General features: G+C 46.2%; 2 protein-coding genes across 3 annotated transcripts in view; both read right to left on the reverse strand.

Annotated features, from left to right (window-relative positions):
• Positions 1–13,008, reverse strand: part of LOC115178814 (rab11 family-interacting protein 4A) — an 83,979-nt gene extending 70,971 nt beyond the window's left edge. Inside the window, exons 1-3 of one of the 2 annotated variants that reach the window (XM_029740147.1) lie at positions 12,771–13,008; positions 5,999–6,086; positions 307–392 (exon numbers count right to left, since the gene is read on the reverse strand). In XM_029740147.1, the coding sequence (XP_029596007.1) occupies positions 307–392; positions 5,999–6,086; positions 12,771–12,980 (384 nt within the window). In that variant the 5' untranslated portion in view covers positions 12,981–13,008. The remainder of the gene's footprint in view (positions 1–306; positions 393–5,998; positions 6,087–12,770) is intronic. The other variant, XM_029740149.1, reaches the window with a different exon arrangement.
• Positions 13,009–14,306: 1,298 nt separating this feature from the next.
• Positions 14,307–20,641, reverse strand: LOC115178373 (CCN family member 1). Its single transcript, XM_029739533.1, has 5 exons — positions 20,283–20,641; positions 19,044–19,257; positions 17,612–17,983; positions 17,154–17,332; positions 14,307–16,177 (listed from the first exon to the last, which is right to left on the reverse strand). Exons 1-5 carry the CDS (start codon positions 20,331–20,333, stop codon positions 15,872–15,874), a joined length of 1,122 nt encoding a protein of 373 aa, XP_029595393.1. The 5' UTR covers positions 20,334–20,641; the 3' UTR covers positions 14,307–15,871.
• Positions 20,642–21,533: the final 892 nt, after the last annotated feature.

The raw sequence follows: 21,533 nt of genomic DNA on the forward strand, positions 1-21,533 counted from the left end.
CGTTTGTGAAGCAGACATCCCCTGTTAATCCATTGTGTGGGAGTTTGCCTTGACTCTGGCTAGAGTTTATGTCCGGATTCACGTGCTGACATTAATCTAGGTTTATCCACCACGCAGAGAGAAAAGACAGTGTAAAAATGTAACCACATTATGGGGTTGATTTGGGATGAAGGGCTTAGAAAGTCAAAGCTCCCATGTTACAAGAAAACAACATAGTTTGAGGGTTTCACGTGACCTCTGACTGAAAAGAGGGGTGTACAACTATAGAGGCTGGCCTGGCGAAGGGCACACACACACATTACGTACCTGGTAGTAGTAACCGTTGTCGGTCTCATAGGGACGCCGTGTGATACTGCGAGCTCCCAGTGTGGTCTTCAGGATCCCCTCACAGCCTGAAAGAGAGAGGGGGAGAAGGTGCTCTATACATACTGTATAGAATAACATGACATCCTTTAACTCCCACTGTCAACTTGTCTCTCCATCCCTGGGTAGCTTTTCTTTCCATCAAATGAAATCCTTGATGTGAGACCTTGTTGTACTTGTTATCTGTTATATTAGCATAAAGTAATGAGACATCAAGACAGAAAACAACTGCCACAGTTACATGAGGTAGACTAGTTGAGTTCACAATTCATTTCCTGTAACTATTTAGGAAATGTGCACTTCTGCATGTGCATTTACTTTTCTCCTATCTATAATTCAACACACACATATTCACACAGGCAGTGAGCCCATAGTGACATGGAGGGCTGAAGGAGTGCGTTGGTATGAATTAATGATTGGTTGGGAGTAGGTTAGAAATGCAGTCTTCGGCTTTGTAAGAGGGAGACATAAGGGCTCAGCTTTAACTTAGAGTGGGAGTAGACTAGTAGCAGTTTAATCTGATTAAAACAGAGCCTTCAGTCCATAATCTGTGGTTCATCATCCTAAATTCACATTGGCACCTGACATGACACCACGCATGCACCGTATTAACAAGGCAAACTCCCTGTGCCCATACCCTGCCTTAGCGTCACTGCACTATCTGTGGGTTGTGGATTTAGCCCCTGGCTGCAGTGGCTGGGCTGGGGCCAGAGTAGAGGCAGGTCACTGCTAAGCATGCACACCTGCTGTCAATCAATTACAATGGAGCTCTAATAGTGTTAGATGTTAGCCGTTAACGTGTCTGGCCCCAGCAATACACAACAACGTCCTGGCAGGGCTGGTTCCCCACTCATGTGTCCTGGCGGGGCTGGTTCCCCACTCATGTGTCCTGGTTGGCTGGTTCCCCACTCATGTGTCCTGGCGGGGCTGGTTCCCCACTCATGTGTCCTGGTTGGCTGGTTCCCCACTCATGTGTCCTGGCGGGGCTGGTTCCCCACTCATGTGTCCTGGTTGGCTGGTTCCCCACTCATGTGTCCTGGTTGGCTGGTTATCCACTCATGTGTCCTGGTTGGCTGGTTCCCCACTCATGTGTCCTGGCGGGGCTGGTTCCCCACTCATGTGTCCTGGTTGGCTGGTTCCCCACTAATGTGTCCTGGTTGGCTGGTTACCCACTCATGTGTCCTGGTTGGCTGGTTCCCCACTAATGTGTCCTGGTTGGCTGGTTACCCACTCATGTGTCCTGGTTGGCTGGTTCCCCACTCATGTGTCATGGTTGGCTGGTTACCCACTCATGTGTCCTGGTTGGCTGGTTCCCCACTCATGTGTCCTGGTTGGCTGGTTCCCCACTAATGTGTCCTGGTTGGCTGGTTACCCACTCATGTGTCCTGGTTGGCTGGTTCCCCACTAATGTGTCCTGGTTGGCTGGTTCCCCACTCATGTGTCCTGGCGGGGCTGGTTCCCCACTCATGTGTCCTGGTTGGCTGGTTCCCCACTCATGTGTCCTGGCGGGGCTGGTTCCCCACTCATGTGTCCTGGTTGGCTGGTTCCCCACTAATGTGTCCTGGTTGGCTGGTTACCCACTCATGTGTCCTGGTTGGCTGGTTCCCCACTAATGTGTCCTGGTTGGCTGGTTCCCCACTCATGCGTCCTGGTTGGTTGGTTCCCCACTCATGTGTCCTGGTTGGCTGGTGTCCACTCGTGTGTCCTGGTTGGCTAGTTCCCCACTCATGTGTCCTGGTTGGCTGGTGTCCACTCATGTGTCCTGTTTGGCTGGTGTCCACTCATGTGTCCTGGTTGGCTGGTTCCCCACTAATGTGTCCTGGTTGGCTGGTTCCCCACTAATGTGTCCTGGTTGGCTGGTTACCCACTCATGTGTCCTGGTTGGCTGGTTCCCCACTAATGTGTCCTGGTTGGCTGGTTCCCCACTCATGTGTCCTGGCGGGGCTGGTTCCCCACTCATGTGTCCTGGTTGGCTGGTTCCCCACTCATGTGTCCTGGCGGGGCTGGTTCCCCACTCATGTGTCCTGGTTGGCTGGTTCCCCACTAATGTGTCCTGGTTGGCTGGTTACCCACTCATGTGTCCTGGTTGGCTGGTTCCCCACTAATGTGTCCTGGTTGGCTGGTTCCCCACTCATGCGTCCTGGTTGGTTGGTTCCCCACTCATGTGTCCTGGTTGGCTGGTGTCCACTCGTGTGTCCTGGTTGGCTGGTGTCCACTCATGTGTCCTGTTTGGCTGGTGTCCACTCATGTGTCCTGGTTGGCTGGTTCCCCACTAATGTGTCCTGGTTGGCTGGTTCCCCACTAATGTGTCCTGGTTGGCTGGTTACCCACTCATGTGTCCTGGTTGGCTGGTTCCCCACTCATGTGTCCTGGTTGGCTGGTTCCCCACTAATGTGTCCTGGTTGGCTGGTTACCCACTCATGTGTCCTGGTTGGCTGGTTCCCCACTAATGTGTCCTGGTTGGCTGGTTCCCCACTCATGTGTCCTGGCGGGGCTGGTTCCCCACTCATGTGTCCTGGTTGGCTGGTTACCCACTCATGTGTCCTGGTTGGCTGGTTCCCCACTCATGTGTCCTGGTTGGCTGGTTCCCCACTAATGTGTCCTGGTTGGCTGGTTACCCACTCATGTGTCCTGGTTGGCTGGTTCCCCACTAATGTGTCATGGTTGGCTGGTTACCCACTCATGTGTCCTGGTTGGCTGGTTCCCCACTCATGTGTCCTGGTTGGCTGGTTCCCCACTAATGTGTCCTGGTTGGCTGGTTACCCACTCATGTGTCCTGGTTGGCTGGTTCCCCACTAATGTGTCCTGGTTGGCTGGTTCCCCACTCATGTGTCCTGGCGGGGCTGGTTCCCCACTCATGTGTCCTGGTTGGCTGGTTCCCCACTCATGTGTCCTGGTTGGCTGGTGTCCACTCGTGTGTCCTGGTTGGCTAGTTCCCCACTCATGTGTCCTGGTTGGCTGGTGTCCACTCATGTGTCCTGTTTGGCTGGTGTCCACTCATGTGTCCTGGTTGGCTGGTTCCCCACTAATGTGTCCTGGTTGGCTGGTTCCCCACTAATGTGTCCTGGTTGGCTGGTTACCCACTCATGTGTCCTGGTTGGCTGGTTCCCCACTAATGTGTCCTGGTTGGCTGGTTCCCCACTCATGTGTCCTGGCGGGGCTGGTTCCCCACTCATGTGTCCTGGTTGGCTGGTTCCCCACTCATGTGTCCTGGCGGGGCTGGTTCCCCACTCATGTGTCCTGGTTGGCTGGTTCCCCACTAATGTGTCCTGGTTGGCTGGTTACCCACTCATGTGTCCTGGTTGGCTGGTTCCCCACTAATGTGTCCTGGTTGGCTGGTTCCCCACTCATGCGTCCTGGTTGGTTGGTTCCCCACTCATGTGTCCTGGTTGGCTGGTGTCCACTCGTGTGTCCTGGTTGGCTGGTGTCCACTCATGTGTCCTGTTTGGCTGGTGTCCACTCATGTGTCCTGGTTGGCTGGTTCCCCACTAATGTGTCCTGGTTGGCTGGTTCCCCACTAATGTGTCCTGGTTGGCTGGTTACCCACTCATGTGTCCTGGTTGGCTGGTTCCCCACTCATGTGTCCTGGTTGGCTGGTTCCCCACTAATGTGTCCTGGTTGGCTGGTTACCCACTCATGTGTCCTGGTTGGCTGGTTCCCCACTAATGTGTCCTGGTTGGCTGGTTCCCCACTCATGTGTCCTGGCGGGGCTGGTTCCCCACTCATGTGTCCTGGTTGGCTGGTTACCCACTCATGTGTCCTGGTTGGCTGGTTCCCCACTCATGTGTCCTGGTTGGCTGGTTCCCCACTAATGTGTCCTGGTTGGCTGGTTACCCACTCATGTGTCCTGGTTGGCTGGTTCCCCACTAATGTGTCCTGGTTGGCTGGTTCCCCACTCATGTGTCCTGGCGGGGCTGGTTCCCCACTCATGTGTCCTGGTTGGCTGGTTCCCCACTCATGTGTCCTGGCGGGGCTGGTTCCCCACTCATGTGTCCTGGTTGGCTGGTTCCCCACTAATGTGTCCTGGTTGGCTGGTTACCCACTCATGTGTCCTGGTTGGCTGGTTCCCCACTAATGTGTCCTGGTTGGCTGGTTCCCCACTCATGCGTCCTGGTTGGTTGGTTCCCCACTCATGTGTCCTGGTTGGCTGGTGTCCACTCGTGTGTCCTGGTTGTCTAGTTCCCCACTCATGTGTCCTGTTTGGCTGGTGTCCACTCATGTGTCCTGGTTGGCTGGTTCCCCACTAATGTGTCCTGGTTGGCTGGTTCCCCACTAATGTGTCCTGGTTGGCTGGTTACCCACTCATGTGTCCTGGTTGGCTGGTTCCCCACTAATGTGTCCTGGTTGGCTGGTTCCCCACTCATGTGTCCTGGCGGGGCTGGTTCCCCACTCATGTGTCCTGGTTGGCTGGTTCCCCACTCATGTGTCCTGGCGGGGCTGGTTCCCCACTCATGTGTCCTGGTTGGCTGGTTCCCTACTAATGTGTCCTGGTTGGCTGGTTACCCACTCATGTGTCCTGGTTGGCTGGTTCCCCACTCATGTGTCCTGGTTGGTTGGTGTCCACTCATGTGTCCTGGTTGGCTGGTGTCCACTCATGTGTACTGGTTGGCTGAAACAAGCCTTGAGTGTGTCCACTCGTGTGTCCTGGTTGGCTAGTTCCCCACTCATGTGTCCTGGTTGGCTGGTGTCCACTCATGTGTCCTGTTTGGCTGGTTCCCCACTCATGTGTCCTGGTTGGTTGGTGTCCACTCATGTGTCCTGGTTGGCTGGTGTCCACTCATGTGTACTGGTTGGCTGAAACAAGCCTTGAGTGTGTAGCAGGGAAAAACAAACTGACCTGGTTTACAGGGATTGTCTCTCTAGACAGGCCAAAGAGTAGGCCGGCCGGTCAGTTAGAGCAGTTAGATGAGTTGGCAGAAACAAGCCTTGAGTGTGTAGCAGGGGAAAACAAAGTGACCATAGTGAAGATGTTAAGATTCAATCATGGGCAGGATTATCATAATGTCAATGAATGACTCACATAGCCCAAAGCAGACTTTTTATTCTCTAAATTGTAGGGCTTCCATTTTGATTGACACTTACTCTCCAGTATCCTTTGTCTCTCCACCTTCACTTTCTGATGCTGATGCACTCTTTCTTTAGCCTGGCTGACGAGACTCACGTAGTCAGTGAGGGAGAGCTGACACACTGTCTGGACAGGAGGCCGTTGTAAATGCAATATTCGCGCCGAGTTGTACTTATTTGTGGCTGAGCTTTGATTGGTTCTCTCAGAAAAAATGTATTCTGGGGGGTTGAGCTAGACTACTTTCTTATGAAAAAGAGTACAGTATTGTTTGACCATTTTGTAGGTAGGCTGCGTTTGTATGAACATGTGACTCGACTCTCCTCCATGGTAACTACATGGTAACTAGGCAGTAGGAGTTACCCAGCCTCTTCAGTCCCAGCATCTATAACCTGAGTAGGAGGGTAATGGCAGAATAGTGTTGCTGAATGATGCTCTTCTGCCTCAGTGGGAAGACACCATATGCATGTATGCACGACACACACGCACGCAGACACGTACACACACACACCAGTAAAACTGAATTATGCAGTTGCCGATGGTAGGCTGCCTGTGCATGCCTCTCAGTCCTACCTTTGATAGCCAGCACTCCATGGCAGAAGTCCTTGAAGTTGATCCTGCCCTGAGCATTGGGGTCCAAGCATTTGGCCAATTTCTTCACCTGGAGAACATGGGACAGGCAACAAAAGAGCTGAACAAAATAACGAGTCATGGGTTCGGCTTCATACAATACAAAGATAATCTATGCAAACCTACAGATGAAATTGTAAACAACCTCTCAATGTCTGACTCAGATCCTCCATGTTAAGTTGCTGTCTGTCTGTCTGTCTGTCTGTCTGTCTGTCTGTCTGTCTGTCTGTCTGTCTGTCTGTCTGTCTGTCTGTCTGTCTGTCTGTCTGTCTGTCTGTCTGTCTGTCTGTCTGTCTGTCTGTCTGTCTGTCTCTGTGTGTGTGTGTGTGTGTGTGTGTGTGTGTGTGTGTGTGTGTGTGTGTGTGTGTGTGTGTGTGTGTGTGTGTGTGTGTGTGTGTGTGACCTGTAGCTGTGAGCCTCCCACCACCACCTGTTCTAGCAGTCCCTCTCTGAGTCACTACTGAGTCACTACAACACACTTCATGTTGTTATGACCTAGAGCTAAAGTACGGCTCTTCACACAAAGAGGATCTCACTCATAAAGAGCACACATTATAGAATGCATAAAACTGTGTGTGTATATATATATATCTATATACAGTATATACAGGCAAATGCATGTTGTACAACACTGCTGCAACCAGCCAATACCAGTCGCTCCTACCATCAACCCACATCCACATCTTTCATGTGGGCTGGAGCAGAGACACAGAGGTACTGTACTGTGCTCCTGAATTATGCATTTAATGCACTTTAGATGCTGCCTGCAGCTCTTTCAACTCCTACTTTTAGACTGGGGCTGGTAAAACGGTGTCATGAAATTGTAAATGCTGGGGATAGAGACCTGCTAGTGACTGGGAATGACTGTGTGAATATCAGAGAGATTGTGTGTGTGTGTGTGTGTGTGTGTGTGTGTGTGTGTGTGTGTGTGTGTGTGTGTGTGTGTGTGTGTGTGTGTGTGTGTGTGTGTGTGTGTGTGTGTGTGTGTGTGTGTATGCTCATACAGTTCTGTGCGTGTGTGTCTGAGAATGTGGTGGAAGACAGTTCTTCAACAGACCACACACACACGATGGGTCCTCTCTCCCATCTGTCCAACCTCTGCTATACAGCTGTGCATCACCATCCCTCACCGTGTAAGCCAGCTGTCAGTCAAAACACACACCGGACGGTCACGGTTCCAATGCCCAAGTTACTGTCGGCACGGCAACTGGGTCAACAGGAAGATACTGGGTGAAATGAAGGTCATTGTGTTGGATAATTTAGACCAGTGAGTCTAAGTTTTTAGTAGATTAAATTCAGTTTTTCTGGATTAGGAGGAGGAGGGGGTCCGTGTGACTGTGAGTGGGTGGATAGAGGGAGTGGACAGGATAGGTCAGAATATGGGAGCAGTGAAAGGATGATGTTGAGGTTACGTGTGGCCAGTGGGACACGGAGAGGTCCAGACAGGTTTAATCTAATCTGCATCATGTTCTGTGTGCATAACTCACAATCTAATCAAATGTATTCATAAAGCCATTTTTACATCAGCAGATGTCACAAAGTGCTCATACAGAAACCCAGCCTATAACCCCAAACAGCAAGCAATGCAGATGTAGAAGCACAGTGGCTAGGAAAAACTCCCTAGAAAGGCAGGAACCTATGAAGAAACCTAGAGAGGAACCAGGTTCTGAGGGGTGTCCAGTCCTCTTCTGGCTGTGCTGGGTGTAGATTACAAGAGTACATGGCCATTAAGGCCAAATCGTTCTTCAAGATGTTCAAACGTTCCTAGATGACCATCAGGGTCAAATAATATAGTGGCCCATATGTGGTCCAATAAAACTATTGAGAGAAGCTTTGGGGAAATTGTTAAACTGAAAAGATTTAGCTTCATCGAGCTGCCTCTTTCTCAAATGCTCATTTAATTTTGAACTAAGGTAGTTCCAACATGAGAATTCAGGGTCCATATAGACCTATTCACTGCATCTGCTGAGGAGAGTGTTGATGCTACATGCATAGTTGAACACCCACACTACCTACTATTAATAGCACCCCTTTTTAACCCCTATCCACATCATCAAGCGGTACCGGAGCGCCAAGTCTAGGTCCAAAAGGCTCCTTAACAGTTTCTACCCATAAGCCATAAGACTGCTGAACAATTAATCAAATGGACACCCAGACTTTGTTTTTACACTGCAGCTACTCACTGTTTATCATCTATGCATAGTCACTTTACCCCTACCTACATGTACAAATGACCTCGACTAACCTGTACCCCTGCACATTTACTCAGTACTGGACCCCCTGTATATAGCCTCCACATTGACTCAGTACTGGACCCCCCGTATATAACCTCCACATTGACTCAGTACTGGACCCCCTGTATATAGCCTCCACATTTACTCAGTACTGGACCCCCTGTATATAGCCTCCACATTTACTCCATACTGAACCCCCTGTATATAGCCTCCACATTTACTCAGTACTGGACCCCCTGTATATAGCCTCCACATTTACTCCGTACTGGACCCCCTGTATATAGCCTCCACATTTACTCAGTACTGGAACCCCTGTATATAGCCTCCACATTTACTCAGTACTGGACCCCCTGTATATAGCCTCCACATTTACTCAGTACTGGACCCCCTGTATATAGCCTCCACATTTACTCAGTACTGGACCCCCTGTATATAGCCTCCACATTGACTCAGTACTGGACCCCCTATATATATATATAGCCTCCACATTGACTCAGTACTGGACCCCCTGTATATAGCCTCCACATTGACTCAGTACTGGACCACCTGTATATAGCCTCCACATTGACTCAGTACTGGACCCCCTGTATATAGCCTCCACATTGACTCAGTACTGGACCCCCTGTATATAGCCTCCACATTTACTCCATACTGAACCCCCTGTATATAGCCTCCACATTTACTCAGTACTGGACCCCCTGTATATAGCCTCCACATTTACTCAGTACTGGACCCCCTGTATATAGCCTCCACATTTACTCAGTACTGGACCCCCTGTATATAGCCTCCACATTGACTCAGTACTGGACCCCCTGTATATAGCCTCCACATTGACTCAGTACTGGACCCCCTGTATATAGCCTCCACATTGACTCAGTACTGGACCCCCTGTATATAGCCTCCACATTTACTCAGTACTGGACCCCCTGTATATAGCCTCCACATTGACTCAGTACTGGACCCCCTGTATATAGCCTCCACATTTACTCAGTACTGGACCCCCTGTATATAGCCTCCACATTGACTCAGTACTGGACCCCCTGTATATAGCCTCCACATTGACTCAGTACTGGACCCCCTGTATATACTGTGTTACTTTTTACTTTTACATTATTTTATTTAGTAAATATTTTCTTAACTCTATTTCTTGAACTGCACTGTTGGTTAAGGGCATGTAAGTAAGTATTTCACGATAAGGTCTACTACACCTGTTGTATTTGGCGCATGTGACAAATAAAATTTGATTTGATTCGATCCATGTGCCCACAGTCATTGCAAAGCCTCCCAAAGGAACCAATCAGAGCTAATGTTCCAGAGAAGTGATAAGCAACAGAACACGGGGGAGCCAATCAACACTAATGTTCCAACCCTGTGACATACAGTGGAACACAAGGGACTTGTTTCTACTGTACGCACAGATGAACAACAACCTATTATTGGATGGGCCTTACTTCAGTATCATTGTTTATTATTCAACAACAGTTAAAACATCAAGACCAAACTGGTATCATTTAGCCAATGACAAAGTCAGGAGTGTATGGGTTGTCCAGTTAAAACTGGTCTGAGATCAGTTCATGCTTATCAACCAGTGGGAAGTCGAGTGCATCCATCCCCAACTCACCCTCAGAACAGTAGGACACACTGCAGGACAGTGGACTCCTGTAGAGCTACGCATATCTGCCTGTGTATGCATACTATGGCACCCTATTTTGACCAAGGGGACCAGGACCCATAGGGCTCTGGTCAAAAGTAGTGCACTATGTAGGGAATAGGGTGCCATTTCGGACACAGACTATGACTCATTCTTACTGGAAAAAGCCTGTGTGGAGACAGGCAAAGTGGTCTATTACCAACCTAATTACATTTACAAAGATACAGAGCACCAATTAAAATGGTTCATTGTTCACATAAAGAGAGTGCCAATTCATTGCACACAATTATTATTCAGACAGAGCAGGTCAGAAATGGGTTAGGATAAGATAACGTCTCTTGTGTGCTTTGCGCTGTTTCTATTCTAGGCTATATACAGTGAGGGAAAAAAGTATTTGAACCCCTGCTGATTTTGTACGTTTGCTCACTGACAAAGAAATGATCAGTCTATCATTTTAATGGTAGGTTTATTTGAACAGTGAGAGACAGAATAACAACAAAACAATCCAGAAAAAACGCATGTCAAAAATGTTATAAATTGATTTGCATTTTAATGAGGGAAATAAGTATTTGACCCCCTCTCAATCAGAAAGATTTCTGGCTCCCAGGTGTCTTTTATACAGGTAACGAGCTGAGATTAGGAGCACACTCTTAAAGGGAGTTTGTTACCTGTATAAAAGACACCTGTCCACAGAAGCAATCAATCAATCAGATTCCAAACTCTCCACCATGGCCAAGACCAAAGAGCTCTCCAAGGATGTCAGGGACAAGATTGTAGACCTACACAAGGTTGGAATGGGTTTCAAGACCATCGCCAAGCAGCTTGGTGAGAAGGTGACAACAGTTGGTGCGATTATTCGCAAATGGAAGAAACACAAAAGAACTGTCAATCTCCCTCGGCCTGGGGCTCCATGCAAGATCTCACCTTGTGGAGTTGCAATGATCATGAGAACGGTGAGGAATCAGCCCAGAACTACACGGGAGGATCTTGTCAATGATCTCAAGGCAGCTGGGACCATAGACACCAAGAAAACAATTGGTAACACACTACGCCGTGAAGGACTGAAATCCTGCAGCGCCCGCAAGGTCCCCCTGCTCAAGAAAGCACATACATGCCCGTCTGAAGTTTGGCAATGAACATCTGAATGATTCAGAGGACAACTGGGTGAAAGTGTTGTGGTCAGATGAGACCAAAATGGAGCTCTTTGGCATCAACTCAACTCGCTCAACCATCTCCACCATCAAACATGGAGGTGGAAACATTATGCTTTGGGGGTGTTTTTCTGCTAAGGGGACAGGACAACTTCACCACATCAAAGGGATGATGGACGGGGCCATGTACCGTCAAATCTTGGGTGAGAACCTCCTTCCCTCAGCCAGGGCATTGAAAATGGGTCATGGATGGGTATTCCAACATGACAATGACCCAAAACACACGGCCAAGGCAACAAAGGAGTGGCTCAAGAAGAAGCACATTAAGGTCCCGGAGTGGCCTAGCCAGTCTCCAGACCTTAATCCCATAGAACATCTGTGGAGGGAGCTGAAGGTTCGAGTTGCCAAACGTCAGCCTCGAAACCTTAATGACTTGGAGAAGATCTGCAAAGAGGAGTGGGACAAAATCCCTCCTGAGATGTGGGCAAACCTGGTGGCCAACTACAATAAACGTCTGACCCCTGTGATTGCCAACAAGGGATTTGCCACCAAGTACTAAGTCATGTTTTTCTGAGGGGTCAAATACTTATTTCCCTCATTAAAATGCAAATCAATTTATAACATTTTTGACATGCGTTTTTCTGGATTTTTTGTTGTGGTTATTCTGTCTCTCACTGTTCAAATAAACCTACCATTAAAATGATAGACTGATCGTTTCTTTGTCAGTGGGCAAACGTACAAAATCAGCAGGGGATCAAATACTTTTTTTCCCTTACTGTATCTGTCTCTGAATCTACACAGGCAGGTCTATGCATGCTCGAACCCTGCTCACACAATCACTCAGCCCAGTTCAGCAGAGCGCAGCCATGTCATGACAAATGGCAGAAGGCTTGTGTTAGGCCTAATTTATAACAGCGAAAACTCCTTTACTAAAACAAACCTGTCTGTCTATGTTTATTACTATGTTTAAACTGACACATTATATAAAATATCAAAAGGTTGATGCAATTGAGAGCTATTGGCTATAGTTCATTAATATTGTCAGAAGAACACAATTAGCCTATTTTCCAGTCTCTCTCTCTCTCTCTCTCTCTCTCTCTCTCTCTCTCTCTCTCTCAGTAGTTGACCTAATTTCTCTACCACAAAATAACATATTTGGACGAAAATGAGTTTCACTTGTTGGGCCAAAATTAGAGCCTGAATACAGGGAATGAGAGTGAAAGGCTGAATCAGATTATTTCACTGGAAAGTGTTACTGAACTCTCCTCCACAGCCACACTGAAAACTAGTTCTAACATGAATTGAAAATAAAATCTCACGTCTATCTTGTTTTTTAGCATCCAAGTAAATATACGTTTACAGGTGTAAGACACTTTGTTCAGCTTTTGGTACACTATGTTTATTTGCAGTCAACGCTGTAAGAACGATCAAATAAAGCACACATTTACCAAAATGATTTAGCAAGAGCCTGTTCCACTTTATGGTATAGGCTATATGTTTTGAATAGCCAAACATAAATGAATTTGTAAGTAAATATCTATGAATGTGTAATAACATAGTCTGCACGACATAAAACACAACAAGAAACATAGAAACAAAGCCTTTAAAACTTATAAACAAACGCTACTGTAGCGTACTCCATAAAACACCAGGTGATGCTTGATTGGAATGTGTATTACCTCGTCTCCTTGGCCGAACTGTGAACCGAGGTCTACGAAATGCTCCACGCGAATGAAACCATCCGAATCCTCGTCGCACACGTCGAACACCTCTTTGAGTTTTCTGAGGAACAGCAAGAGCTGCTCCGGGTCGGGAAGGACACTTTCCATCGGAAGTTTGTTGTTCTGAGGTTGAAAACCGGACTTGAACACCGAAGCAGAGGGCGCCATCCCCGAGGCGAGAACCGCCGCTGCGCTGAGCGCGCTCGAGAGCAGTGCGTGCGTGACACAATCAGTTGAGCGCGAGGACCACTGGATGCTGCGAGTTGGAAGAGGTACACTAGCGTAAGCGGGAAAACCTATCAACAGCAGCCAGGATTAAATCGATAAACATATAATGAATAGAACGGATGAATCACTGACTTGAATGGGGACATCCGTCCTAGTCATTATATTTCCATGCATTTAATCCTATCCCTATAAGCGAAATCTAGACATATAATTTTTGATAAACTGGGCCCTGATGACAGGTTGGCTACTGTTAAAAAGTCACCACCAGAGGGCGAAGTTGTTCAAGACACATTTTTGGTCCTGAATGAGCAGCCTGCCGCACGTTACAGTTTTTGAGATTTTGATGTCCACATAACATGCTTTTTATTGTAAATGTCTGCATATGATTCTGTGAGAATGTCAGTGTTGACCTGTGATATCTCTGTGTATAGTAAACTATAAAGCAGATGCTTTTCAATACGTTTAATAATAGGTCTAAACCACCTAAACCTCAATGTCTATGGTCCCAAATGGGTCTCTCCATACATTCTGCCCCATACTGACTGGTCTAGTCAGCATCCATCCGTACCCTGTCTGTTTGTGTTGATGGAATCAATACTGGAGTTCCTGTTCAGTGATAAAAATAACAGAGTGGCTTTTTAGCATCCTTTTCACCCCGCCTCAACCTTAAAGGTGTAGTCTTAAAGGAATAGTTTAGTATTTTGTACATTAGTCCGCTGTTTGTGATAGCTCACCCAAATTACAAAATGTCATACAAGTCTATGGACAAGGTATGACAGCAATCCATGCTTGGTTTTTGTTTACGTAGTCACTGTCTCCAAATCCTAACTTTTTTGCATGTGTGGCACAAAGGTACTGATATTAGCATTTTTTGTGCTTACTGACCAAATAATCCTAAAGTATCTCAAATTGATTGTGTAGCTCAGGGAAGTTATTATAGATGATTTGGAAATGAAGCGTGAAAAATGCTTATATCGGTACCATTGACTTGCATTGGATTTGTGCCAATAGTGGAAACAGTGACCACGTAAACAAAACCAAAGCAGTGATTACTGTCTTACCTTGCCCATAGATTGCTAACAGGGTAAGGAAACCAATATGTAATTTTGTAATTTGGGTGAACTATCCCTTTAACACATTCCCAAAAATGTCAGCAACCAAGTTGGTGTGTTTTGCGAACTATCCCTTTAAGTTTATCAACCTCTTGCTATGGGCTAATAAAATGACTGCCAAGTGAAAGAATTTGAAACGATACAAGCCAAGTTAAAATACAACATCACATGTAACTGAAACTCTATAGCAGGCAGGTCAGCTTTGTATCATGTACAAACCAACATACACTAGTGCCATTTAATAGCTTGGCTACATATTCTCAGTTATGACAAACATACATTTGAAGTAGACGTTGTACAATTGTATTTTACAGTTTTATAGTAAAACATTTCATATGACAGTTTTGGAGTAACAAATCATCATTAAAGATGTATAAGCAATAGTTTTTCGGATTTCACGAACAGAATACAATACATGAATGAATCCCAAACATGTACATAATATTGAAGATTATTCGCCAATGTTATTCATTATTGATTATTCTCTATTATTATTATCATTATTATTATTATTATGCATTCATTATTTTTACTGTTGTTGATTACAATATCTCACTTCGCTTTAGCAACAGTGGCTTTGTCATTCATGCTAATAAAACGTAACTGAATATGGTAAGAGATTAGAGGTCATTTGAAGTGAATTGGTATTGGTCCAGTCATTTCTGAACACGTCTCATTTACAGACAGAGCTCCTTTTAGTACCGCAGTCAGTGGAGACAAGCTATCTATCATTACCATTCCCCGCATAGAGAACTACTTTGTGCACTATATAGGGAATAGTGTGCCATTTGAGACACACATTTCTTTCATTTCCACCTCTCACATAAATCTCTGTTTTTAGACGGCTCATCATCCCAACTACACTGAACGTCACTCTCTATTGCAGGGAGTTAGTGTCAAGTTCTTTGGAAAAGAATACAAATAAATAATGTTAATATCGCGAGTACCCTGCGTTGAGCTAAATGCTCAATTTTATCAGTCTCTTCGTCAAGACGTTTCAGCCCATCCAGGCTTGATGTCACTTATCTTCTAAAGTCACTGTTCTCAGTGCATTGTGGGATGCCCCGGTATCACTGCAGCCCTCATAGAGCTGGGTTGTAGTCTTAGTGCACACCCTAGCAAAATGTTTCGCCACGGATAACCAAAACAAGTTTTTCTTATTGAACAACTTCAGCTTGTCCCTCCCTGTGTAAGACTCCTTTCTTCCATTTGGTGCCTATTGAATATGACCCTGGTTAGTGTAGGCAAAGCATCATATCACTTCATACAGCGAATAACCCTGTACAATTCCTTCAAGTTCATGTGTTTCTATTCTACAACACAGTGCTGTGTTGTCGTCTGTTTCTCTCTGTCGTTGCTGTGGAGGCCTTAGCAACTCGTGGCTGGGTCCTGTTCATTATGTCATACCATAACTAAACAAAAATGGCAGGTGGGACTGTAGGCCTCAGTTCAGACCCATGTATGAGGAACATTCAGGAGTGGATGGATCACCTGTCAATCAAAACCACTCCATTCAAACACACAGTACTTTACTATTTGGGGGTTTGCTATTATAGTGCCAGGTTTTCACTGAGAGCCCATTGTGAAGCTCAGTTCTGTTATTTGAGGCCTGCAGAGAAAAACCCCCTCAAGGCCCATGGTATTTATTTTAAAAAATGTCACCCTTCCCTTGTCAATGTTCTCAGTCAAGTTTGAGGATTCTGTTCAAACACGATCAAGCTAGTCAATGAACTTATGTGTGTCTCCATACATCCAGTGCTGTGGTGGCAAGGCCACTTCGTTGAGATGGCCGCATTCCTTGCTACACTTGCACGACTGGATGAACATGGCGTCTCTCTGGAAACGCTCGCCATCCGGGCACACAAAAGTCACAGGAACGGTGCGCGTGCGACGCGGCGAGCAGCAGCGGCCATCCGTACACGCGCCGCAGTAATTGGGCCGGTAGAGGCGGACACTCTGACACTCGCCATACGACAGACGCATGGGTTCTGGGGCTTTTGGGGTCGGGGAGCACTTCTTGCCCTTCTGTAAAGGGAAGAGAAGGAGGAGGGGGATGAGAGGATGAGAGACAAAGAGGGAGATAATCAGAGAGGGCAGAGGAAAGTAAAAGTTTCATGCTGTACTGTTGGGGCACCTGTATAGTTTCAATAAAATGACAAACTTTTGCAGGCATCTTTAAAATATCTTTGAATAAATGTCCGGAAGGCCTATGCAACCAAATCATCATGAACTTATCACTTATCCCTAACAAAGTGTCAGTACTGAAAACAAAACAAAAAGTTAATTCAATTATGGTAAAGTTATGCAATTAACTGACAAAACAACGTTTTAAATCAAACTCACTGAAAGTCATTCATCTTGCACTCAGACAGACAGAGGCCTTATTAGTCTCAGTGGTAAATCAGCTATAATCTCCCAGCCCACAGTCGTTCGTCCCAAATGGCACCCTGTTCCCTACATAGTACACTACTTTTGACCAGAGCCTTATGGGCACTGTCCAGAGCCCTATGGTCCCTGGTCAAAAATAGTGCACTAAATAGGGAATAGGGTGGCATTTGGGACGCAGGCTCTGAGCCAGAGAAACAGAGGAGGATTAATATAGACACACCATCTCCCTGGCTGAGTGCACAGGGCCCAGGCGCCTAGCTATGGACAGTTGCTTGGCAGGAATGTCGTGGGTGGGGTGGAGGGGACTATATTTAAAAGGGCGCCACCGCCAGTGTGAGTAAATCAACGCTAGTCTGTTCCCACCGGGCGGTGCTCCGCAGAGGAAACGGTCTAGGGGGTTGGGGTTTGTTATCAAAGTGATACCAGATCAGTAGATGTTAAGGGAGATATTGTTATTGCCTAGGATGATGATGATGAAAATATGTGCAGTCACACTCTCTTCTCTTGTACTGCATGCTTGTGCTCATACTGATGTGCAGAGACACACAGACACACAGACACACATACACACACTACACAGTTGCCTATTGCGTTGTCTAAATCTAGAATTGACCTTGGGTGGGATGGCTACGTCACCGCAGGGCCGGATGGTGCAGAGGCGCGTCTCTCTATCCAGCTTACACTGGGTGTTGTCGTTGGTGATGCGTGAGGACACTCCCATCCCACAGCTTCGTGAGCACTGGGACCAGTCTGTTGTCAGGACAACACACTTCTTCAACGAATGCTTCCATACTGGGAAGGGTGGGAGGAAGAGGAGTGTGGGAGACAAAGGGGAGGAAGGAAGTGAGTTGTAGGGAGAATATACCACAGAGGGAAGAAATCAGGATATATGACTGGCTGATGTACAGACAAACATGAGTAACTATCGACCAATAGTCATCAACTATTATACAAAAAATGCTAATATTGCTAGTGATGATTGCTCAGTGCACATGATAAGCTACAGTCAAGTATTTATCATGATCAATAACAATGCATTTGGTCAATGTCAAGAGTGCAACAGCTCCTCACCAGGCAGGTGCTTGTAGCCCTGTTCATTCTCCCAGCCCTTGCCTCTCTCCACCAGCTCATTGCCCAGTGTGTTATCCGGCTGGTACTGGTCTGGCTGAGGTTTGGGTTGTGTTGGTTGGCGATGTTGCTTGGTGAGGGGAAGGCGCCAGGTACCCTTGTGGCAGTCCACGGTGAAGCAGCACTGCCCTGGCACCCTGCCCAGCCGGGGGTAGGGGCAGGAGGGGGTGGCGGGGGGCAGACGGTTGGCGCAGAGCAGGGAACAGCCCACGACGCCGTCGATGCAGGTACACTGGTGTTTACAGCCGGCACGGAAATTCTCGCCGTTCTGGTAGATCCTCCCGTTGTACTCACACGTACGACCCTCCTTTCTCGCTGTTAAGAGAGGGAAATGAGAAGAATGCATTTAATTCCATTGAATTCAGCTCAGCACAGTACAGTACAGTTAGGTACAGTTCAGTACAACCCAATTCATCTTCATAATTCCTTTAGGGGCAATTTAGATGGATACTAAGACCACTTTGAGGTAGTAACATATATATATATATATATATATATATATATATATATATATATATATATATATATATATATACATACATAAAACCATCAGCAGGACCAATGAACTGTTTACGAACTACAGTATGCAATGTGCTATCATGTAACGAGGGGGTATTTTGGGAACCATACTTCCATGTCTCTGGAGAGTCTAAATATGAGGATGTGTTTTAAAGTCAAAGTACAAGAACCTCCACTGACAATCCCAGGTATGACCGGGAGGAATCTGTCATATACTCCGGTTACACCAGCTGAAACCCCCTTCACGCAATCCTCCCCTTAACAACCAGCCGTCGGCCACCGCACTCACCCCGGGGAGGCACGAGAGGGGCAATAACCGACACTGACATGGCACTCAGACTGTAACCCAGAGAGAACATTCAGATCTAGAGGGAGGTCAGAGGTCAGACAAAGGGCAGAGGAAGGAAGTCTTGTGAGTAAGAATCCAGAAGAGTCTCTGTCTCCATATCACGGACACGGTGGAGCCTCCATTCTTAGTGTATGAAGGATTGGAATCTTGGTTTGATGTAGATAGAACTAGTTCCATTTTGGTCTGTGAGATTGAGCTCCATAAGGAATCTACTTAACATCCAAATGTCCTCCCCTACTGGGATACAACGGGTTAAGTCCTGGGGCTGTGGTGACTTTCAACACATGGTTTAGTCCTACAGTAATGTTTCTCATACATGCACCCTAAGATGCTATCACATAAAAACTCAGCATCAACTAACTACGACACATCACACTGGACAAGATATACACATACACTATTTATACCTCATCATAGTTCCAACACTGAGCACCTAGAACCTACATTACACACTTTGAATCCTAACACTTCTACAATACACACTTCCTCCCCCTATCACAACCTTACCCCTGCAGATGCCCTGGGCCAGGGTCACGTCATTTCCGTAGTTGCACTCCAGTCCCTTGTGGTGGTCGCAGGGCATCGTGGGGCTGCAGTCCTGGTTCAGCTGGGAGGCACACACCTTGCAGCACCCGCAGCCGTCGGCCACCGCACTCACCCCGGGGAGGCACGAGAGCGGCATGGCTGGACACTCACACACCGCCGGGCAGCTGGCACCCACCTGGAGGAGAGAGGAAGGGGGGGGGGTAGAGGAGAGGTTTAGGTTCATAGGCATAAACAGAGAGAAGCATAGGAAAGTAAAAATAATTTTTGTAATGTAATTTCTTGTTGTGGTCTGCCTTCATGGGTAAAACACTACTAGTGATACAGATGTTCTACGAGTCTATTTTCTTGTTTTTATATCCATTGTGAGATGTCAACTGATTATTTAACATGATTATTGTGTCCCATTTGGAGTGGTTTTGAACACTGTTTACAATGAATTAATACACTTTAACTTCAATGTGAAGTACCAATTTCATTTGCTCATATTATTTCTACCCCTTCATCCCTGTGGATGTTTTGTTTGTCTAGGCAGCTGTTTAAGTGTTGTACCCAATCCCCTGCCAGCTCATGATTCGAGTCACAGTACATCACTCTTCCTTGCCAACTTCTTCTAGAAAAAACATCTACAGTATGTAAAAGTCCCACCCTCAGACAGTGAGTTAAAGTTATTTGACAAGCACAAACATGCCTATAAAAAAAGACACAATTCAAGGTAGGACTGGTAGGCTACAAAAATAGTTGGTTACATTTTACATTACAGTGCCCTTATAACTGTAATTATTCCTGTAATCACAGTGTAACAAGTATTGTAATTACTCATTAGTACACTGGGTTAGGGTTAAGGATTACTACTGATAAGTACATTGTAACTAATTGTAACAATGAGTAATTACAAAACTGTGACACTGTAATTACAAGAGCAGTTACACAGTAGCACTGTCTTGTAAAAGTGTTACCAAATAGTCTGTAGGCTACAGTAGTTTGAAAATATATATCTTCAGGCAACAGAAAAAAACGTTAGACAAAGTTTTCACTTGTGTCTCTCTAAAATACAATTACTTGTGTATGACAGTCAAATCACCTCCAACTGGTTATTGCAGAGAGCCTAAGCGCTCCACTCATCCGATGCTATTTTGTTGCATGATTTGCATATGATCAAAATCATACCAATTTGACAGCTGCCAAGGTGATACGACTTACCTGACTGCTGACTGCCATTGTCAAGAAAACAAAGATGACACGTTTTGCCATAATTATTGAAAATTCCAATGAAACATTAGACAGTTGTCAACAACAACAAAAACAAGCTATGACCTTGTTATTAGTCCGCTTGAAGACAGTTCTGAACTTTTAAAACCTCTTTCAAGAATAGACTACAATCGCACAGTTGCGTTCGATGAATAGAAGTCGTTAAAGTGTAGAGAACAGTTCTTTTTATCCCTTCCTCGAGATCGTCACAGCACTCAAAAAAAAATAATCATTCAACATAGAGAGTATCCTGATCTACTTTATACCAACTTCGGAGCTCCGCAGAAACTCTGCCCATGCGTCGCCATACGTCCAGCCAATTATCGTTCAGGCAGCGGGCCAGACATTCCAAATGGGTGGAGTTAAGGAGAGGGCTACAAATTCATTAGGGGGCGTGCTTAGGGATGAATACCGTCATTCATAAAAAAATCCGTAGAAGTAGTCCGTGTTTATTTTATTGGCTGGACGGAAATGTAACCGGTGCTTTTAAGTCACATTTAGGTTTACTGACATTCCACCTTTGTAGCCACCGCTCTGCTAACACCAAGATAAATACACCCGGCTTGCTGGTGAGCGCTGCAGACACTCCCAGTACAGTACAGTAACACTTAGCAACAGCACCTCAGGAAAGGTGAAGCATTCCGGTGGTTTTGATACTAGTGTAACAGTACAAAAAGAAATGAAGTAGTCAAGATGTAATGCAAAACATGAAAGTTATATTAATAGTATAGGTATTACACGATTTCAGGGAAGTGAGACCTTGTCTACCTACTTGTGGCTTAATAAAACCTTGTCCATTTTATGGACTGCACAGATGTGTCTCTTTACTTCCTATGAACTGTCTACGTTCACTAAAGAATGGGTACTGTCTGGGTCTTGATTGTTTAAAACGACCCCCATGTCTGCCTAGCTTTCAGCCTTGAATTGGGGTGGTCTGTGCTGACACAGCCATGAGGATAGACCTTGGTGTGTATTGTAAAGTTCATGGTTAACCCTGTTTATTACTAAAAGCCCATTTGAGCCCGTTGTGCGTCTTCTCCCAGACTCCCACTCAATACTACATTCCCATTTTTCCCATCAAGGTCTCTTTCTTTGTGGTTAGCTACTCCCTTGTGCTCTTTCCATTCCTGACACACCTCAAACACACAATCCTTATTTGATGAAAGAATGCATGAAATATGATAGGGAGAATGTGCAGGTGAG

This window comes from Salmo trutta, chromosome 38, assembly GCF_901001165.1.
Source record: "Salmo trutta chromosome 38, fSalTru1.1, whole genome shotgun sequence".
NCBI lineage: Eukaryota > Metazoa > Chordata > Actinopteri > Salmoniformes > Salmonidae > Salmo > Salmo trutta.